The sequence below is a fragment of the Zootoca vivipara genome, chromosome Z (genome assembly GCF_963506605.1).
Source record: "Zootoca vivipara chromosome Z, rZooViv1.1, whole genome shotgun sequence".
NCBI classification, from domain to species: domain Eukaryota; kingdom Metazoa; phylum Chordata; class Lepidosauria; order Squamata; family Lacertidae; genus Zootoca; species Zootoca vivipara.
The window spans coordinates 18,414,419-18,434,344 of record NC_083294.1 but is presented as its reverse complement, the minus strand read 5'-3'; the positions used below and the strand labels follow the sequence as shown (position 1 = coordinate 18,434,344).

The 19,926-nt window shown below is 47.8% G+C and overlaps 1 protein-coding gene and 1 pseudogene across 1 annotated transcript in view; one reads left to right on the top strand and one right to left on the bottom strand.

Annotated features, from left to right (window-relative positions):
* Positions 1-5,362: 5,362 nt before the first annotated feature.
* EFNB1 (ephrin B1) overlaps positions 5,363-19,926 on the bottom strand; it is a 72,775-nt gene continuing 58,211 nt past the window's right edge. Inside the window, exons 3-5 of the mRNA XM_035113208.2 lie at positions 16,320-16,412; positions 13,405-13,533; positions 5,363-11,403 (exon numbers count right to left, since the gene is read on the bottom strand). Of these exons, the coding sequence (XP_034969099.1) occupies positions 11,015-11,403; positions 13,405-13,533; positions 16,320-16,412 (611 nt within the window). The 3' untranslated portion in view covers positions 5,363-11,014. The remainder of the gene's footprint in view (positions 11,404-13,404; positions 13,534-16,319; positions 16,413-19,926) is intronic.
* Positions 12,398-12,661, top strand: LOC118083479 (protein S100-A6-like; annotated as a pseudogene).

Here is a 19,926-nt window from a genome sequence, read left to right as displayed (position 1 = left end):
TCCTTAAACTGGGGCACCCACAACTGGACACAGTTATCCAGGTGGAATCTGACAAAAGGCAGAATAGTATGGCACTAATGCTTCCCTTGATTTGGACACAATACTTCTCTTGACGTGGGCTAGAATTGCATTGACTTTTTTCTTCTTCTACTGCTGCTGTATCATACTGTTAACTCATGTGAAGCTTGTGTAAGACCCCAGGATCCTTTTCATATGTGCTATTGACAACCCAGGTGTCCTCCATCTCACATTCCTGCAGCTGGTTCTCCCTGCTTAAGTGGAGAACCTGACATTTGTCCCTGTTGAAAGCAGCCTTGGCAGACCTAAGGAATATGTGAAGGCAGGTATGATTTTTGTCTAGTTATATTGATATTTTTGCAACCCCATTTTTCTTCCTTTTTCAGCTCATTTCCTTTTGTGAAGTAGAGGAGACACTAGACATTAACATTATCTATACTGCATCTGCTGTCCATCAAAATGTGGTTGCCATTTCTCCCGCATTGTGTTTAACGTTTTCTAAACTATGTGCAAAACTGGTAAGAGAGTATTTTTTAAACGTTTTGTTAGTTTTGGCCCAGTTCTCCAATCTGTTAAGGTCATCTTGAATCCCAAATCAGTTTTCTGAGGCATTACGTAGCTAGCCCTCTCGGTTTGGTGTCATCTGCAAATTGGTTGAGCATCCCCTCAATTCCTTCACCCTAGTAATTTATAAAGATGTTGAACAACAACAATGGGCCGAGGACAGAACCTTGTGGCACCCCTCTTGTCCTCCCTCCCCCCCCCCCCCCCGGATGAAGAGGAACCATTAATGAGCCCTCTTTGGGTTCGGTCAGCCAACCAGCTACAAATCCACCTAACAGTTACCTCATCCGGCCCACGTTTCTGACACACAGCAGGAACCTGCTTTACACGAAATGAATGTGGCATCTTATATTCCCTCAAATCCTTTCCACCAAGATTGCATGTGACAGAAAACTCAGCCTTTCTTCACATCTTGCGTGGTGACTGCCATATTAATTTCGCATGCAAGAGCAAGCAGAGGCATAGGGGCTCTTCCCTGGATTGGTGTCACCAGAGACAGAGATGGACCTGGAGTGGAGATGCAGCATACGGTGAAGCAGGAGCAGAGAGGGCTGTTTACATTGCACAAACATCCCACTATGAGACAGAGAACGGTCTGTAAAATGGCACACCTAAAAAAACCATGTTTTTTTAAAATATATTCTTAGAATCATAAAATTAAAGAGCTGGAAGGGACTCAAAGGCTCATCTCGTGCAACCCCCCAGAAATGCAGGAGTGTTGCATGTAGTCACACCAATTTTTCTCAACCCATAAGGGAGCAGCAAATCCAAAAATTCATAACAAAAGAAGTCCCCTGCTCAATTAGGTCAATGGCCCATCTAGTCTGGAGTCATGTTTTCACAGTGGTCAACCAGATGTCTCTGGGAAACCCACTATGAGGACCTAGCACAAAAGCCCTGTCCCCTCCTGCAGTTTCCAGCAACTGAGATTAAGCATTGCTGTCTCCAACTATGAAGGCGGAGCACAGCCATCATGGCTAGTTGCCCTCAATAGTCGTCTTCTCCATAAAATTCTCATCTTCTTTGGAAGCCACCCATGTTTGTGCCCTCACTGCCTCCTGCAGAAGCAAGTTCCATAATTATCTATGCACTGGGTGAATGACTTTATCTGTCCTGAATCTTCCAGCATTCAGGTTCCTGGGATGTCCATGAATTCCAGCACTAGGAGAGTGGAAGGAATGCTTTCCCTATCCCCTTTCTCCAGATTATGTGTATTTTTAGGAATTTTTATGAGCCTCCCATTCGATTTTTTCCCCCTAACCTAAAAAAGTCCCAAACATTGCAGCCTCTCTTCACAGGGCAGTTGCTTCATCCTCTGTATCATTTTGGTTGCCCTTTTCTGAATTGTTTTTCCCAACTCTGCAACATCCTCTTGATGCTTGATGCTGAGGCAACCAAATCTATACCGAGTTACACCATAGATTTCTATCATGGGGAGTCACTTTGCCCCCTTGATCATTTTAGCAGCCTTTTCCTTTCACCACTGCACCTTGCTTTATCGTCTTTCTGCTCAAAGACTCAGAGAGAGGCACAATTAAAATACGAGAGACAAATTATCCTTTAGGGATCTTAAAGCAAATCCAAAGGACCACAAGAAACTCAAAATGTGCCCTATAGATGTTCCCAAACCCCACTAATGCAGAGTACTGCCAAATAGGCTACCAATTATTTCCCAGGCCCAATTTAAAGTTCTGGTTTTGACCCTTAAAGCCTTGTGCAGCTCAGGACCCCAACCTTTTGAGGACCATCTCTCCATCTTCTCTGGCCTCTCTGCAAGGGTGGCAGCTGATGTGCTGGACCACTGTCTTGTCTTGGTAATGGACTGGATAAGAGCCAACAAACTGAAGCTCAATCCAGATAATACAAAGGCACTGTTAGAGGGCGGTTTCCTAGAATGGATGAATGGGAGGTTGTCTCCTCTTGATGGAGTTACACTTCCTCTGAAGGAGCGGGTACACAGTTTGGGGGTACTTCTGGATCCACTGCTGTCGCTTGAAGCTCACTGTGGCTTCAATGGTGCAGTGCCTTCCATCAGCTTCAGCTGGTGGCTAAGCTGTGCCCCTATCTGAATAGGAAGAGGCTAACTGAGCCTAGGGCTTGCCGATCAGGTTGGCGGTTCGAATCCCCATGACGGGGTGAGCTCCCGTTGCTTGGTCCCAGCTCCTACCAACCTAGCAGTTCGAAAGCACGTCAAAAGTGCAAGTAGATAAATAGGTACCGCTACAGGTGGAAGGTAAACAGCGTTTCTGTGTGCTGCTCTGGTTCACCAGAAGCGGCTTTCTCATGCTGGCCACATGACCTGGAAGCTATACGCCGGCTCCCTCGGCCAATAACGCAAGATGAGCGTCGCAACCCCAGAGTCGGTCACGACTGGACCCAATGGTCAGGGGTCTCTTTACCTTTTTAACCATTGTTAACTATGCTCTGGTAACCTCTACAAGATGTTATACATGGAGCTGCCTCTGAATATAGTTCAAAAACTTCGGCTGGTGCAGAATTTGGCGGCCAGGTTGCTCACTATACAATGCCAATTCTGGCCTGACTGCACTGGCTGCCAATCAGTTTCCAGGGCCAATTCCAAGTGCTGATTTTGACCTTAAATGGCTTAGGACTGCAATACATCAAGAACTGCATCTCCCCATATGAACCAACCCAGACCCTGTGATCACCATCCAAGGCCCTTCTTCATGTGTCTCTTCTGCAAGATCTGGAGGAAGGCAACATGAGAGCGGGCCTTTCTGCAGTGGCTTTCCGAGTGCGGAATGCTCTCTGGGGAAGCTCGCCTGGCACCTCCATTATCTTTAGGTTACAGGCAAAAACATTCCTTTTTCATGAGGCCTTTGTGTGCTTGGGATGCTTTAATGTTAAGTTCCACACACACACCCCCTAAAAATGCTGACTCTAACGTATATATGTGCTTGGATTTTGGTTGCTATGACAAAAAAAGGGGGGCGACTAATCATAGAATCATATAATAGGAAAGCGCACTAAGAGGTCATTTAGTCCAACCCCCTGCAAAGCAGAATTCACAGCTAAAGAATAATAGAATTGTGAGTCTAATCTCCAACAGGTCATCTATTCCAACCCTTGCCATGCAGATACGACAGCTGAATTTAATATTTATTGCTTGACCCAGTTTCTAAAGGAGAACAACAACAACAAAAGATACAGAAGACTATACCAAATTCCATAGGAAAAAAATATTTTATTTAACAATATATCAGGCTCCATCATGGCACCAGGGAATCAAAATCCCGTTATTACTGATTTTTCCAGTGACAATGATGTTATGGTAACTTGGTGAGAACAGTGTGTGTGTTTGTGTGCATTGAATGAATGTCTACGAAGTGACAAGAATGTCAAGGAAAAATTAAAAAGATGTAAGTGTTCCATTTGATGGCACCCATAGAGCCCCCAGCATTCCCTGAGCCCTTGGCACAGAAATCTGACAATGCTGGAAGCCAGGATGGGATCAACCAGTGGCAGCCTCAGTTGTTGCATTCTACGCCCCCCACCCTACCCCCAGCATAAAAACCCAGGGGGAAAAAAACCCTTCTGTGAGGGAGGGGTGTTAAACTAAAGCTTCAAGTTCCCCTACTGCCCGCCCGCCCACCCCTGGTGAAAACATAGTGAGAGAAATTACAAAAAAGGGGAACTGTTTTATAAACTTGCGTCCCAACAGGGGTGGGGGTGGGCTGGCTGGATGTTGCAAAATTAGGGTGGTAGAGTTGGCAGGGGTGGGCCACCCACCTGGACCACCCAGGCGACTGAAGGAGACTCACATCCAAGGGAAGGAAAAAAGGGAGCTAACATTTATCATTGAACTACAGGGCCAACCCGGGTCCCAGAGGGGAATCTGGCCGAACCCCCTGCAATGTGGGAATCACGGCTGAAAGTGGCATGGGATGAGGTGGCTCACGAAGGATGTATGTGGATGGGTGCAAGGGATGGAACTCCCTCTTGAGAGGGTGTGTGTGTACTAACACAGTAGACACTCACCCCCCACCCCACGAGATGGGCTGGGTCACATCTCTGAAAGGTCAAAGATGCTGGGCTTGGAAGTGTGTGTGATGCTGTGTGTAGATGGCTAAGCTTTTTAGCACACGTTAACACACACTTCTCTCTCAGCCTCATCGGCACAGCAGTCCTACCTCCCAGGGCTGGCGTGAATGAAGGGGGTTCTGCAGTCCCAGGCAGGCATGGCTGGTGATATGCTTTGCTTACATGCGGCCGGGGAATGGGGAGGGGGGACGGGACGGGACTAGCTGGATGCAAAAGGTACTGATTCAGGGAAAAGAGGAGACACTGTACTTAAGAACAACCCTTGGTTATCAATTACCAGAATTCAGGAGCCTTGCAGCTTCACAGTGCTCATTCGCACAGGAGCAAAATAAGGTTGTGGCCGTGACTTCTGCTCTCCCAAGTCTGACCTGGCAGGAAATGTGACCAGGACACAAAGTCGTACTTTGGAATCAGAGAACTGTAGAGTTGGAAGGGACTCCAAGGTTCATCTATTCCAGCCCCCTGACCACTAGAAATTGTGCAGAGCCAATTTATTTCTGAAGGGCAAGCAGGGAACCTAACAATTTCAGGGGGAAGTGAACAGCATCCTAAAGGAATTTCAGCTCTGGGAAGGCTGGAAATATTTATGAAATGCCATTCCAGCCCCATCCAAACTGGCCATCCAGTTCTGCTCGGTGTGTGTGTGTGTGTATGTGTGACAGATGCAGGACTCCAAAATGAATCTGAAACAACCATTTTCAAACAGAGTTTTTGTTTGCCAACCCAGAGATTGCCAAATGGTCAGTGCCTATCCCATGTCTCCTCTCCTCTCCTCTCCCACAAAATTGTAGTATTAGAAAGGACCCCAAGTGTCACTTAGTCTAATGATGCCTCTTTTTTGCACTGGGACTGTTTTTTCCACTGTGGATTCCCGCCTGGCTTTTGGGAGGATAGCACACAGGCAATGACACCCCATGTTTGATGGATGAACCCTGCTAAGCCGGACTGCAGCATGACAAAATGTTTTACACCCGTTCTTGTGTGTGTGTGTGTTTTTTTTAGGTTCTCATTTGTTTTGTTTTTTTCTAAGAAAAAGCAACCAGAAAATAATCCAGAGTTTATACAAAACATCTTTACATTATATTTTTTTCCAAAAAAGACTAGATATTTACACAAAATAAAACCTCAAAAATCCAGAAAGAAATGTTCTTCCGAAGGGGCGGGGTGGGGAGAACAACAACAAAGAAACTGTTTTAGGACCCATTAAGTCAGACACACACAAAAATATCTGATCCTCCTCCTCTCCCCCATTCCCCCTTTTTATTTGGCTGTGCACAACTGGATGAGTTTGCTCCCTTTTGGACGAGGACCAAAACTAACCTTGGCGTTGGAACCTCCTGCAATTTATTGCGCACAAACCTGTGGCGACAAGTGATGTCAAGAAAGACCTTACTTATTAAGGTGGCAAGGATCATGGACAGGAGGTCAAAATTCCCTGTAAAGTCAGTTTTATGGAGGGGAACTGCCTCCCATGTTGTGGTGGACACGTACGTGTGTTTGGAGTATTTCCCTCTATAGGCAAAGATGAAGAATATGCAATTTCCACGGTTTTCTTACAGGAAATCAAGTTTCTCAACGTAGCACATTCAAAGAGAGTGATTTCAGTTCCATTCAGCCTGGCATTTCATACCTTCCTGTTTCTTGTTTGCCTCCCCCCACAGGATCTGCTATCTAAGAAATGTATCTATAAACCCCCCCTTTAAAAAAAATAGCAAAAGAAAAACCCTGGCCCCCTTTTTAAAATGTTGTTTTGAGTCTGACACAAACTCTCCCTGACTTGGAAAACAGTGTGATGACATGGTAAAGCCAGCCTGGATTTGGTAGTCCTTGATTTCCAAAAGTTGCTGAACAGACCCTGGGACCCCGCCTGACCTGCATTAAATCAAGAAAACGGACAGATGTTTTTGTCCAAGGCAGTATGATTCAAGAAACCAATTTGTGCTGCAGGGAAGGTAAGAAGCAAAATGCAAACCACAAAACCTTAGGCTGAAACCAGCATCATCCCTTCCAATCAAGACCTTGGGTTGGCATTTCCTGCAGATATATCTACCACCCATGGATGGCCCACGGCAAATGCCGCTTGAGGCAAAACAGAAAACAGGTGTCCCCCATGCCATCTCCTCCACTGCTGCTGGAGGCGGTTTGGAGAAGTCCCAGTGAGTGGAAGATGAAAAAGGCTGGAGAGAAGCAGGGGTGGCAGCAGCAGAGACGATGGTGGAGGTGGGAGAGAAGCAGAGGAGATGGGTGGGGGTGCTTCTCTGGGCCAAATCTGCTGTTCCTTCCCAGCCTGCCACCTGAGGCGACTACCTCACTATGCCTCATGAGTGTACTAGCCCTGCTACCACCCACATTCTAAGACAGAGGGTTCTCCCCCCCCCCAACAAACAAACAAACACACACTGCTTTGAACAGCTTCGAAGGACCCTACATTTGTGGCACCAAGAAAGGGATCGTTTGTATTAGGAGGAATGGAGATTTTCAAAAAGGAAGGAAGGAAGGAAGGAAGGAAGGAAGGAAGGAAGGAAGGAAGGAAGGAAGGAAGGAAGGAAGGGGGAAAGCTTCAATTCTTTTTTAAATAAAAAATAATAATAGTAATAACAACAACAACAATAATAATAAAAGAGACTGTTGGTTATTTGTGGAGTCCTGAGAAACCTGCCTTCTTGGCTGACCTCCACGGAGCATGCCTGAAAAAGTGCAAGGTTTACCTAAAGCCCTTACGGGGTTTCCCACCCACCAACAGCTTCCGGATCCTGCATAGAGATGGGGGGAGAGTCAGTGCATTGGTGGGGAGGGGCGGTGTGGTGGGGTGAAAGGCAGGAAGAAGCCAAACTGCATCATACATGAAGAAGGTGCAGCTGAAGTAGCCCAACTGGGGAGGGCTCAAGAGTTTGGCTGGTGTGTGTGTGTGTGAGAGAGAGAGAGAGAGAGAGATATGTGTGCCTGCTCAATTCTTCCCAAGTCCATCAAGCCTCAGATTATTGCCTTGAGCAGGAGTTTGTATCAAAAGGAAGGCAGAGAGGGTTTAAGCTGCATGCTGGCAGCTGTAACAGGGGTGGAGGGCTCCCTTCTGCAGTGTCTCCAGCTCCCTTCAAGGCCTTCCGAGACCACCTGGCCTGGTCCATTTGAAAGCAAAATCTACCTACGAAGAGGAGAAATAAGGCTTTGATGCAAGCGGGGCTGGGGGCGGGCAGGCTGCTACAGCCTCAGTGAGGCATGGGTGCTGGGTCTGTGGGTGCGATGGAGGAACGGTGTGTGTGTGTGTGTGTGTGTGTGTGTGTCTCCCAGAGTAGTGGGGAAAACCAGGCCTGGGCCTGGGGGGGGGGGTCCTCCTCCCCTATGCAAAGTAAGGCCTCTGGCATGACAAATTCAACCGAACAAATTGAGGGCAAATAGCTCTCGTGGGGGGGGGATGCCCCCAAACCTTTAGAAGGTCACAGCCCAGTTGTGGATCAGGCAGATTGGGTGTGTTAGTGATCAAGTGGAATGCAGGGCTCCCCACCCATGGAAAATGTGCTAACCCATCTGGAGACATGGGACATGGGGACAGGTTGGTGGGGAGCGGTCTGTCGCCAGGCGACAAAAGGAAAAGGTTGGAGCAGGGTCTTTGATTGGCGCTTCTGCCCTGATCTGAGCACCCAGCTGGGAATGCTAGTGTGATCAGAGGAGGAGCTGAGCCCCGCTTCTAGTGCACAGCAACAGGGGCCAGGATTCCCGGAGTGCCAGCCGACCATCAAGATTTGTTCCCTCTCTTCTGCACGTGAGGCGAGCCACAGGACAGGCAAGATTCCCCACTCCCACCCCCAACTCTCCTAGGGGTTGTGGAGGCCATGACTACGGTTCCTTCCACTGGGGATGTGCCTCAAATTCAAGAAGTCTGACTGCAATGGGCTTCAGCCATGTTAAGTTGGGCTCTGTCCTATTGCAATAGCATCTAATAAACTCCAGGCCCCTAACTGGATCTGCTGAAGCTTGCTGTAATGCTCTTGGTTCCGTGTTTTATTTAAAAGCTGTTCCCTCACTTGGGTAATGAACAGGTGGTGGATAAGTAAATTCTTACCACACCCTGGGCAAATAAAAAACCTCAGTGCTATTGCTAAATGGGCTAGGGGGCCACATCACTGATGGGCTCTCTCCCTTCCACACCATACAGAGATTGTCTGAGGGATGACGTGGTCCAAAAGTCTGTCTTTTCTGACAGAATTTTTTTTGGGGGGGGGAGGTGTTGCTGGGTTTAGATACAAGACCTCTTGTGAGAACGGATATGGTGACGGCTTTCTCTCTCTCATGCAGCAGCTCAGCCCCCTCTAGGCCTCAGACAACTGGCTTTTGTCACTCAAAACCATTTGAGACTGAATCGCCCCCTCCAGCCTCAAAGTTCGTCAACTCCTCTCAGCTTAGTGCTTGCTGGACACACCATGCCAGCAATGTTGGGATGCCTGAGAGAAGCACTTTTGCACACCTCAAGACAGCTTCTGTGGAACAGAAAATGATTATCTTCACAGGCCTGCACATGCATCCCTTTGTTCTCACAAAATCCCTCAAAACTGAAAGCAGACTGCATCATGTGGCATATTCATTGGTGCCAAGAACCAGGAAGCAACATGGTCTTCAGTGCCAGAGCCCCCTGTCTCTGGAAAAAAAAAAGGTTGTTAACAGTCCCTATCTGTACAACTTCCGAGAGAGATTAAGGGCTCATCCACATTTTTGCTTGACACCGTATTTTGATCGTATCGTGGACCGATTCATTCCCTCAGGTCTAAGAGCTTTTCTCGCTGTTCTGCGGCTGTGCCTTGTGAAAATCCGGTCTTACCCAGTGAATCAGATCTTATCAGATATGTGGAAAATCTGAAGAGGGATTTTGCTTACCTGAGCTTCAGATCAGCGGGTAAGATTGGATTTTTGCAAGGCACAGCTGTGGAACAGCAAGGAAAGCACACAGACACGGAGGAATTAATTGGGACAAGATGCATTCCAAATAATGGCCAAGCAAAAGTATGGACGAGCTCTAAGAAGCAGGATGAGGACACTGGAAAGGGTAAAACAGTGGGCTTGATTCCTAATACCTAGGGTCACTGGGTCAGAGAGCAGGCGCAGACCTCACTCTATTAGTTTTTCGTCCACGGAAAATGGAAGTGCTGAACTTTGTGATTCTGCTTTCCTTGCGGCAGCAAAACTCGCCTTGTAAGCCAGTGGCTCAGTTCTCCCTGAACAGACCCTGCACAGGAGGAAGGTGGCAGCCCATGCCTCGGGAAAAGATACAAGGCAGCATTCCAAATAGCCCTCCCCAACACCCATTACACACATGATCAAAACTTTGACCCTATTGCCTAACAGCCTGGAGGGGATGGCTCTTTCCTGTTAAGATTCCTTTCAGAACCTGGGCCCCTTTCCGTCTGTCTGTCTCTCACTGACTACTGCAGACCTTTCTTTATTTTTAAAATCTTTTTCTCTTTTATAAACTAAAAAGAAGACAGACCCAAACTGGAGACAGATGGAGAGAGAGAGAGAGAGAGAGAGAGAGAGAGAGAGAGCTGCTCCAAACGTCCAAGAGCACAAGCTCGAAATGGCAAAGAGGGTCATTGGAAGAGAGGGGAGGATGCTGGTCCCCAGGGCCCTGGTTTGACCCCCGGCTGGGGGAGTTATGTGTGTAGCAAATAGTTAAAGGAAGCTTGGAAGGTTGGCGGCAGCGACTCTAGTCCCAACACTCCGCGACTTCAAAAGGAAGTTACAAAAAAGTTTATGTCGCAGGAGAAAGTCAGGACCAGACACCTCCCCTTACTCCACAGGTTCTCCATCTTTGCCACACCGGCAAACAGCTTCCTTTCCCAACTTACCCTGGAGCACCAGGTTTAAGGACAGCTGACCTGGCGTGCACAAACACACACACATTTACACCCCGCCCTGAGAACACCTGAAATCATAAAAGCTTGGAGTAGTGGAATCGAAAACAAAAATGGGAAAGAGTAAGTGACGGCGACGGTGACGTTCCCTGGACACGTCCGAAGAGCGAGGGAAAAGGCACAAAGCCCAAGCACGAACAGCGGTACGTGCTGGGGGGGAGGGCGGCGGCGAAGACCTCGGCACTCCCGAGGCAGAAGGGTCTGCTGGCGAGGTCCTTCTTCTTCCTCCTCGTCCTCCTCAACTACAAAATCTCCGAACTACAAAACTAAATTACTGGAGAAAAGGGAGAAGGGCGGGAGGGACAAGGGTTCTCTGCGCTTCACTGTGGCAGCAGGTGGACCGCCTTCCGCCCTCTGCTGTGCAGTGCAGTCGCAAGCACGGTTCAGGCAGGAGGGGTTCCTGGCAGAGGCTGCCCTGCCCCCCTGAGCCCCAGTTTCTAGAAAGCATTTCCAAGGCTGCTGCTCCCTCAAACCTTGTAGTAAATGTTTGCCGGGCTCTGCGGGGGCATCTCCTGGACTATGTAGACGGGGTGCCCGTAGTCCCCGCTCACTTTCTCGTAGTGAGGGCAGTAGTTGTTCTCTGTAGTCCGCAAGGGGATGATGATGTCGCTGGGCTCTGAGCCGCCGCTGCCACCGCACTTGGGGCTGGCCAGGGTGCTGAGTGACAAGGCCTGCGCCCGCTGCTGTGTATGCTTCCGGTGGCGCTTGCGCAGCTTGATCAGCAGAACCACAAGGAAGATGATGATGAGGATGAAGATCACGCAGCCCGCCCCGATAGCAGCAAAGACAGCCACTTTGGAGCTGAAGAAGCCGTCGCCGGGGCTCTGGCCGTCCTGCCCATCCTGGTTGACGGGGTCTGGGGGTGCGAGGGGAGGAAAGAGAAAGATGGGGGGAAGGAAACTTTGGTGAATTGGCTCCAGGCTTGGAAGAGATTTCTAGAGCAGCAAACAACCTAAACCTACTAACCAAATAAAATTAACCTTGGCGATCTTTAAAAGAAGCTGGATTTATTTCTAAACAAATTCAGAGTTTGATTATAAAGTAGCATGGAAAAAGGCAAGCTCTGATACCCTTAAAAAAGTTTTGTTGAACACAATGAGGGGGGGAGAAATATGTGGTTTTTTGACATGGAAAGGTTTGTGTGCCAACATCTTTTTAAAGGGCTTTATTGATCCATCAGTTACATTAAGCAATATAGAGTACAATTTAGAAACTAATCCTCTTCTACCTAATTGTTGGAGGGGCTGTAATTAACTCGGTACAGGCATCCCCTCCCCACTAATGTGTATTCCATTATGTTTCAAAACCTCCAATTAATCATGGAATCGCAGAACTGCAGTCAGAAGGGATCCCATGGGTCATCTAGACAACCCCCCTGCAATGCAGGAATCACAGCTAAAGGATCACAGGATTGTGTGTTGGCAGTAGGCAATAGTCAAAGGGGCTGCAAATTTGCTGTGCCAGATTCGATTAGTGATCTTGCAATTTTGACTAGCTCATGTTTTTTGTTCTTTTAAAGGAAAGGAAGTTACTAGTTGTCATGATGTGTGTGTGTGTGTGTGTTCGATTATATTACAGTTTGTCACCAAAACTATTATGTATTACCCATCCTTGTTTCTCAAGAAGAAAAAGAAAACGAATTAAAGAAAAATAAAATAAAATGGCATGGGGGTGGGGAAGGATCATATAAAATTCTATAGTGCTGTGAATGAAGAAAAGGAAACTTAATTGTCATTTACACTGTCATTTTTTAATCTTCCTTTCCTTTAAGAAAGACGCCCGGCCTGACCACTTTCCCCTTCTTTTTCTGCCACCCAGCACCAAGCCCCACATGATTTGAATCTCATACCATGGCACACCCTCTTGACCAAGCTACTGGTTTCCTGGTTGCCGCTTTACACAAATATTAAGGCAAGGAAGGCAGTAAGAATGCTCTAAATAGGGAGGAGCTGATCCAGAAAGCGTGTAGCATTGAAATGAAACTGAGGGAGGTAGAGATCCAGGGACTGATGGAAGATCCAGACTGCAACAGGGACTAAGAGGTGAACTTCCTGGCATATGTCACTTTCCTGGGTGCCTTGGCAATGATTTATAATGAAGCTTTGTGTTCTTAAAGTGGGTCCCAGTGGTGTCATGGTTTCACATCCAATAAAATTTAAGTTTTGTAAAGTTATTTTTAAAAGATGATGAAGAAGAAGACCCCTTCCTGAAACCATGGAGAGTCACTGCTGCCAGTCCATGTAGACAAGATTGAGCTAGATGTATCAAGACCGTAACTCTATACCAAGGGAAGACTGGAGCCTTATTTTTAAAAGAAGGGCCATGGCAAAAGCAGCTATCTCTATTCCTATGGGTAAGTAGCTCAGTGAGGACAGAGCACTTGCTTTGCTTGCAGAAAGTCCCAGGTCCAATCCCCAATTGGCATCTCCAAGTAGGGCTGGGAGAGAGACCAATTCCTGAAACCCTGGAGAGGAGTTGCTGCCAGTCAGTGTAGACAAGGCAGAGTGAGCTGGACCAAGGGTCTGACACTGCAGAAGGTAGCACCCTATGCTCTTTTACAGCAGGAAAAACAGTTATTTTGTGAATAACTGTTCACTCTGTGGACTAACGCAAAAATGCTGCTTTGGAAACTAGAGGCAGGCAGACCCAAACTGACCATGTTGAAAACCTGTATTTTCATAGCTTTATACTTGCAAGGGGCTGGGTGTTTCCAAGAATGAGTACTTTTGTTTCACAGAAACACTGCACCACGGGGTGCATGGTCTGAAGTATCTCCCTGCATCGTGGGATTTATAGTCTGAAACATTTCCCTGCATTGTGGGGTTCATGATCTGATTCCTATGCTCCTGCTCTGTACCTGGCTTCCCAGGGTCCTCCACAGGTGGGAGCCGGTTGCGTGGGCTCTGTGTGACAATTTTGACTGTATTGTCAGAGTCCTTGCTAGGCCGGCTGGTCGTCAGCTGCTCGGGCATCACAGCATTCGGATCTAGGTACAAAGACAGAAAAAACCGGGATGATAAATCTGGGCCCAGAAAGAGGACATCATCTCTCTTGCTTTGCACCTGACCCTTTGGGAGGTGAGTACCAGGCCGGATTATTTTATCAGCAGAGGAGCATGCAAGGTTAGAGCATGCAAGGTTAGGTTGCTGCTGGGTGTCATAGATCAGGGAGGTCAAGCAGGCAACATAGATCAGGGAGGTCAAGCAGGTGACATGCACTTAAGAGGTGGAAGGAATCCATACAACACTAAAGGATAGGAGTCTGACTTTGAGTTTGACCTGCCACTCTACAATCACATGATCCTATGGCCTCTGTGCTTCTAGTCCTCATGATTACATATTCAATAGTTTGGAGGGCTGTGCAATGTCTGGGAAGGTCTCAAAGCCCCACAAAGCAACGGGGACTGATTCATTTGGTCTGAATTCTGAGGTCTTAGTGTGCGTGCCATGCCTCGTACACCGATGGCTATATTCCCTTCCCTACTTGATATATCAAGCAAAGTCCCACTGAACTACCAACTTTCATTTCAACCTGTTAAAATAGTTTCAACGATTGGTCCTTGGAAGTCAATGTTTACCCATGAAGCTGAATCATAGGGTTGGAAGGGACCCCAAGGGTCATCCAGCCCAACTCCCTGCAATGCAGGAATTGCAGCTAAAAAAAATCCCTGACAGGTGGCCATCCAGCCTCTGCTTAAATACCAACAATGAAAGAGAGTTCTCAATTCTGGGAACGAAATTAGGTTTTGGTGCAAGCCCAAATATCCTGAGCCACTGTGCTCTCAAGCCCATGGACTTCTCAGTTGGTGGGACCCTCTCTTCTGAAGGAGGCAGGGTTTCCAGACAAGGGGCTGGGGGACAGTGGTGGTGGAGGCAGCACTGGGAAAAGTCTGGTGTCTAGCGGCAGATCTGATTGCATGCGGTTTCCACTTGGCAGGTCATCTGGTTCCTCTGCCCTCTTTTCTTTTTTGAGGAGCAAGACAATTTCTCTGCTATTTCAGAAACTGCTGCGGTCTCGCCTCCCTGCCTCCTCAGTGTCCCCTGAGCCTGAGCAAAGGGAGTGTCAGAGAAACAGGAATCTGTTCTTTTGGCTCCTGCAACTGCGGCTGATACTCTAAACAATGAAAGAACACAAGAAGAGCCTGCTGGATTCAGGCTGGGGGGTGGGGGGAAGGGGACATCTAATGCAGAATCCACTTCTCACAGCAGCCAGACCCATTATGGGAACCCTGAAAGCAAGATATGAGCACCCTTTCCTCCTGTGGTTTCCATAGCAGCATAGTAATGTAAGAAGAGCCCATCTAGTCTGGCATCTTGTTCTCACACTGGCTGCCCAAATGCCTAGTATGTGAAACCCACAAGAGGGATCCGAGCACAAGAGCCTTCCCACTCCTGCGGTTTCCAGGAACTTATATTCAGAAGCACTGCTGCCTCCAACAGCAGAGGCGGAGCAAAGCCATCGTGGCAAGCAGCCATTGCTAGCTCTTTCCCCCATGGATTTGTATTTTAGAGCCATCCAAGGAGGTGGGCATCACCGCCTCCTGTGGGATGCAGTTCCCTCCTGCGCTGCGTGGAAAAAGTACATGCTGGTCCCCCTATCCGCCTGCTTGTTAGCCGCAAACATGAATGCCCAAATCTCGCTCTAGACACACAGCGGATTCAGATATTTGAACAGCCAGACCTTTGCCCACTTCCTTACTTGTTGGTCGGCAGAAGCCATTTTCAGGCAGAACCCACAAGGAGGGAGGGAGGGAGGGAGGAAGCAAGACCGGGTAAAGCAGGGAGCAGGAGAGCTAAGGCAAATGGTTTCTTTCCCCCCCCCCCCTTTCTCTCTCTTTTGCTGGTTGGCTGCAGCCATTTTAGAAGTCTTCAGTCAAAACACTCTGAGCCTCCTCTTAAGCCAGTAAATAAATGCAGCTGGTGAAGAAGAAGGGGGGAGGAGGAGAGCACAGGGTTGGGGGAAGTGGGGGGGCAATGGCGGCCTCATCCTTCTCACCTGCCTGCTCAGAGTGGAAGACTGAATCTGTTCCAGATTCCAAAGTCCGGAGGGAGGAAAGCCTTCAGCCGCTGGTGGGGGCCCTGTTGCTTTGCCTTTTACACATAACTGCCCTTCAATTGCTGCTAGTTTACTGTGTGGCTTTATCTGTAATTTCCCTCACTCTTGTGAGGTATTCCTCAGATTCCCCAGAGGGCAGGGGTGTGCAATACAAACAGAATGATCAATGAAATGAGGTATTCCTTATGACATCTTGGACACACGCATTAAGGCAGAAGCCCCCACCCACTCCTCAGTATTATTATTTATATTGCTATTTGCATTCCTAATTGGCTGCTTACATTTGAGCAGGGTGGCTGGGTTTACAAGCATGCACTGTTTTCGGAAGGAAGGAAGGAAGAAGCCCTTCTTCCCAGCAACTTCCTAGATCAAAGTTGTGCCTTCAGAAGGAGAGGAGAAACCAGCAGAGCTACCACCCCAGAAGCCCCAGCAGTGCAGACTCCCTTCCACGGAGCTGGCTGTGGAGGCACCTCACAAGGGTGCTGCAGGATAGAGCGGCCGGCAGACTGCCCTCTTCCCTTGCCCACCAGAAAAGGCCTTGCACACATGTTAAACCACCGTTTTATAGAATCGCAGAGTTGGAAGGGATTCCCAAGGGTCATCTAGTCCAACCCCCTGCAATGCAAGAATCAGGTGCCCACAGCCAGTCCCAAGGACCATTCTTGACCGAGTTCCCGAACCGCAGGAGAAATCGCATGCAAAGGCTTGGCAACTCACCCTGGCCCACTTTCATTATGATCTTCATGGAGCGTGTCTGGCAGACCCCGCCTTCCCGGTTCTCCAAACCCTCCAGAGACCCGTTGGACGTAGCTGCAAAGCAAGAGGAGATTAAGTAAGGGTTAAGGTGATGCTACACACCCCACCCACCCATATTATTACTAAGTCAAATTTGTTTGTTTGTTTACCCCAGAATTTATACACAGCTTGCTTACTTTAAAAAACTCTCAAAGGGGTTTACAAACGCATAACAACATCACCAGGGGAAAGAACCTTATAAGTGACTTTTGTAACGCTTTCAAAACATAAAATCAACAGTAAAATGAAAACAGAATTAAAAACATCCATCTACATTCTACAAAATTAAGTTGCCTTGACTAAACAAAAAAATGTTCCAAAGTGTATAGGTTCTGCCACACTAAAAGAACAAATTCTCACAGACGCTGAATGCACATTTTGTGACAGTTGTAATGGTCCCCGTTCCGCCGATTGAAGTGGCCAAGTATGTGGGATATGGTGATCTCACAGGTAAACTGGTCCCCAATTTTTAAGGACTGTATATATTAATAGTAACACCTTGAACTCAGCCCAGTAGGAAAAACTCCACATAGAGTACGTAACTAGAAATGCTCAGCCATGCGTTAGAGAAATTGCACATCACTGACTCATTCATCCACAAATGGTGGTGTTAAAAGTGGCAATGCCCCAAAGTCTTTTTATTTTAGGAAAAAGCTTTTTTTGTGAAACACGCCTTATCACAAAACAAAATATCCCTTTGGATGCCAAAATAGCACCTCTATTGTACTACTCAGAAATATCGCAACAATTTCCTCATTGCTCATCTGATCGACTGCTACACAGCTTACTATTTCATGGTATTGCACAAAAGAATTGTATAGTTGGAAGGGACCCCAAGGGTCATCGACTCCAACCCCCTGCAATGCAGGAAACAAAACAAAATTCAGACTTGTTTGCAATCAATCAACACACCTGCAATGAAGGAAAACATGGTTATGGGCCTCTGAGAACAGAAGTGGTGGAATGATACCTTATCTTAACAACTGAAATATAATTAAATAGGCATTTGGTGCTTCTGCGGCAGGTGGGGTGGTTGAAAATGGATTGTTGCTTCTTGCATAAATATGTGAAAATAACAACAATTTAAAAATTGGGTGAGGGGGAGATGGTGCAAAGGAAGGAGAGATCCCAGGTATTGATCTCTTGCAGGTGGCACCCAAGGACGCACTGCATGGGGCACAGAGACGCTCACAGGGGTGGTGGGCAAAGGGAGAGGAGGGGTGGCTGGCAGCAGTGGCACTGGGGCTCCAGGGAAAGGTGGATTTCAAATGGATAAAATTTATAGAATCACAGAATTGTAGAACTGGAAGGTACACCCAAGGGTCATCTAGTCCAACCCCCTGCAATGAAGGAACCACAGCTAAAATCCCTGACAGGTGGCTACCCAACATCTGCTTAGAAACCTCCAGTTTCATTAAAAAAAAGTTTTCTAAAAAGAAGAAAAACCCACAAGTAAAACACAGAAAATGAAAAACATGTAAAAGATAACAGTTCAAAAGTAATTAAACCACAACAGAACTGAAAAGATCAATTTATTGAAATAATGTTAGTAAAAATGGCAAAGCACTATTAAAATGCCCTTTCCTTAAAAAGCACTCAGTTCTCATAAACCCAGAAAAAAGGGCTTTGTCTGCCAGGGGAAGGATAGCCAGGAGGGAGCCAGCCTGGGTTCTCTAAGGAGGGAGATCCTAAGTTGCCAGGGAGCCGCCACCAAGAAGGCCCTGTCCCACATCCTCACCAATCATGCCTGTGAGAGGGGTAGGACTGAGAGGAAAGCCGCCTCCAAAAAAATCTCAAAGCCCAGGCAGATTCATGAGATACCCTGCTTTCCAGATATAGGTCATAATTATCCCTTTGAATTGTGGCTGGGAGCAGACTGGTAGCCATTGGAACTGTTGCAGCAAGTTCCAGCAGCAACTGTTGCAGTTGCTCCCTATAACCAGCCCCAGTCAGTTTCTGAGCACTTTTCAAAGGCAGTTCCACATACTGTAGTGCACGGGTGTCAAACACAAGGCCCGGGGGCCAAATCCGGCCCGCCAGACCTCGTCATGTGGCCCGCCGAGCGCCCCAGCCAGCGGGACCCAGCAGCGGGACCTTGCTGCTGAAGCGCCGCGCTGACAAAGCGCCGACAAACAGCTGGGGCCTGGGGGTGTTAGAAAGGCGCTGCGTGGAGCGCCCCGAGCCACAGCAGGAGAAGGAGGAGGCAGCTTGCCGGGTCAGCGCCCAGCAGCGCCGCACGGAGAGTGCCGAGCCTCTGGGACGCAGCAGTGCTCTGTAGCACTTTGAATCGTCCTCCTCCTGCCACGGCTCGGCGCCTGGAAACGGCTGCTGCTGCTGCTGCTGAAGCACAGACAAAGCACCCAGCAGCGCCGTGTGGAGCTACATGTAGAAGGACCCCAGCATCTCCAGGTACCAGTAGCTCTGCAAAGCTCCTGCATGAAACCCTAGCGAGCCTCCACCACCCAGTGCAGTTACCAAAAATCATTTTTCAATAAATTGTACAATAATTGTACATTTGAATATCTACTTGCCATTAGTCTGACTATGTTTCTGCTTTCAGAGCTAGTTATTACTGACATTATTACAAAAAAACAGTAATAATTGAATGCAGTGGCAATAATTTATGATAATAAAGAGTGGACACATAGTCCTACAGATACAACCGGCCCTTTGAGGGTGACCAAACTGCTGATGCGGCCCCCGATGAATTTGAGTTTGACACCCCTGCTGTAGTGTGTCACAGTAGTCCTGACGGAATGCAATTAAGGCATGAGTCCATGTGGCCAATTTAGATATCTCCAGGGACAGGTCCATCTGAGTTAACTAGGGCACTGAAGCAGATGGAGTGTCAGGCACTTGGGCTGGGCTGGGGGTGGGGGAAATCTGGGTTCAAATTAGAATCTTGTTGGGATACCTTAAGGTGTAGGAAAGTGATTTTAAAAAACAAAATAAACCCCTGCAAATCCATTACAGGTAGCATCCATTTTTGCATGTGTGATGTCCACTGACACACACATCGCTTTCGGTCCTGGAAGGGGGCGGAATGGGGTTACGTGAGACCACTGATGCACGCAACAACCTGGAACGCAACCCCCGCAAAACACACAATCCCAACCCCAACGCATGCTTGCATTCACAATCAACAACACACACACATCCATCTCAATTTGCACATACAGGTCAATATATATGCCATCCGAAAATGAATCCCAATGGTGTCTAAGTTCGTTCAAACGCAGCAAAAATACAAGAGAGAGGTGGTTTTTTTTAAAGAAAAAAGAAGCAACCAACCTCTCAGTCAGCTTTCAATATTATTGTCCGTACTCTCCAGGCTCCAGCAAATGCATCCCAGACACAGAACTAGGGGTGGAACTGTGCAGAGAGGAGAAGGAGCAGGAGGAGGAAAGGGCCAGTAGAGGCATACAATTGGAATGGAACCCCCAAGGGCAATATGGTCCAACCCCCTGAATCGCTGGAATCACAGCTAAGGATTCCTGGCAAACGTGCATCCAGTCTCTCTTTTGAAAAT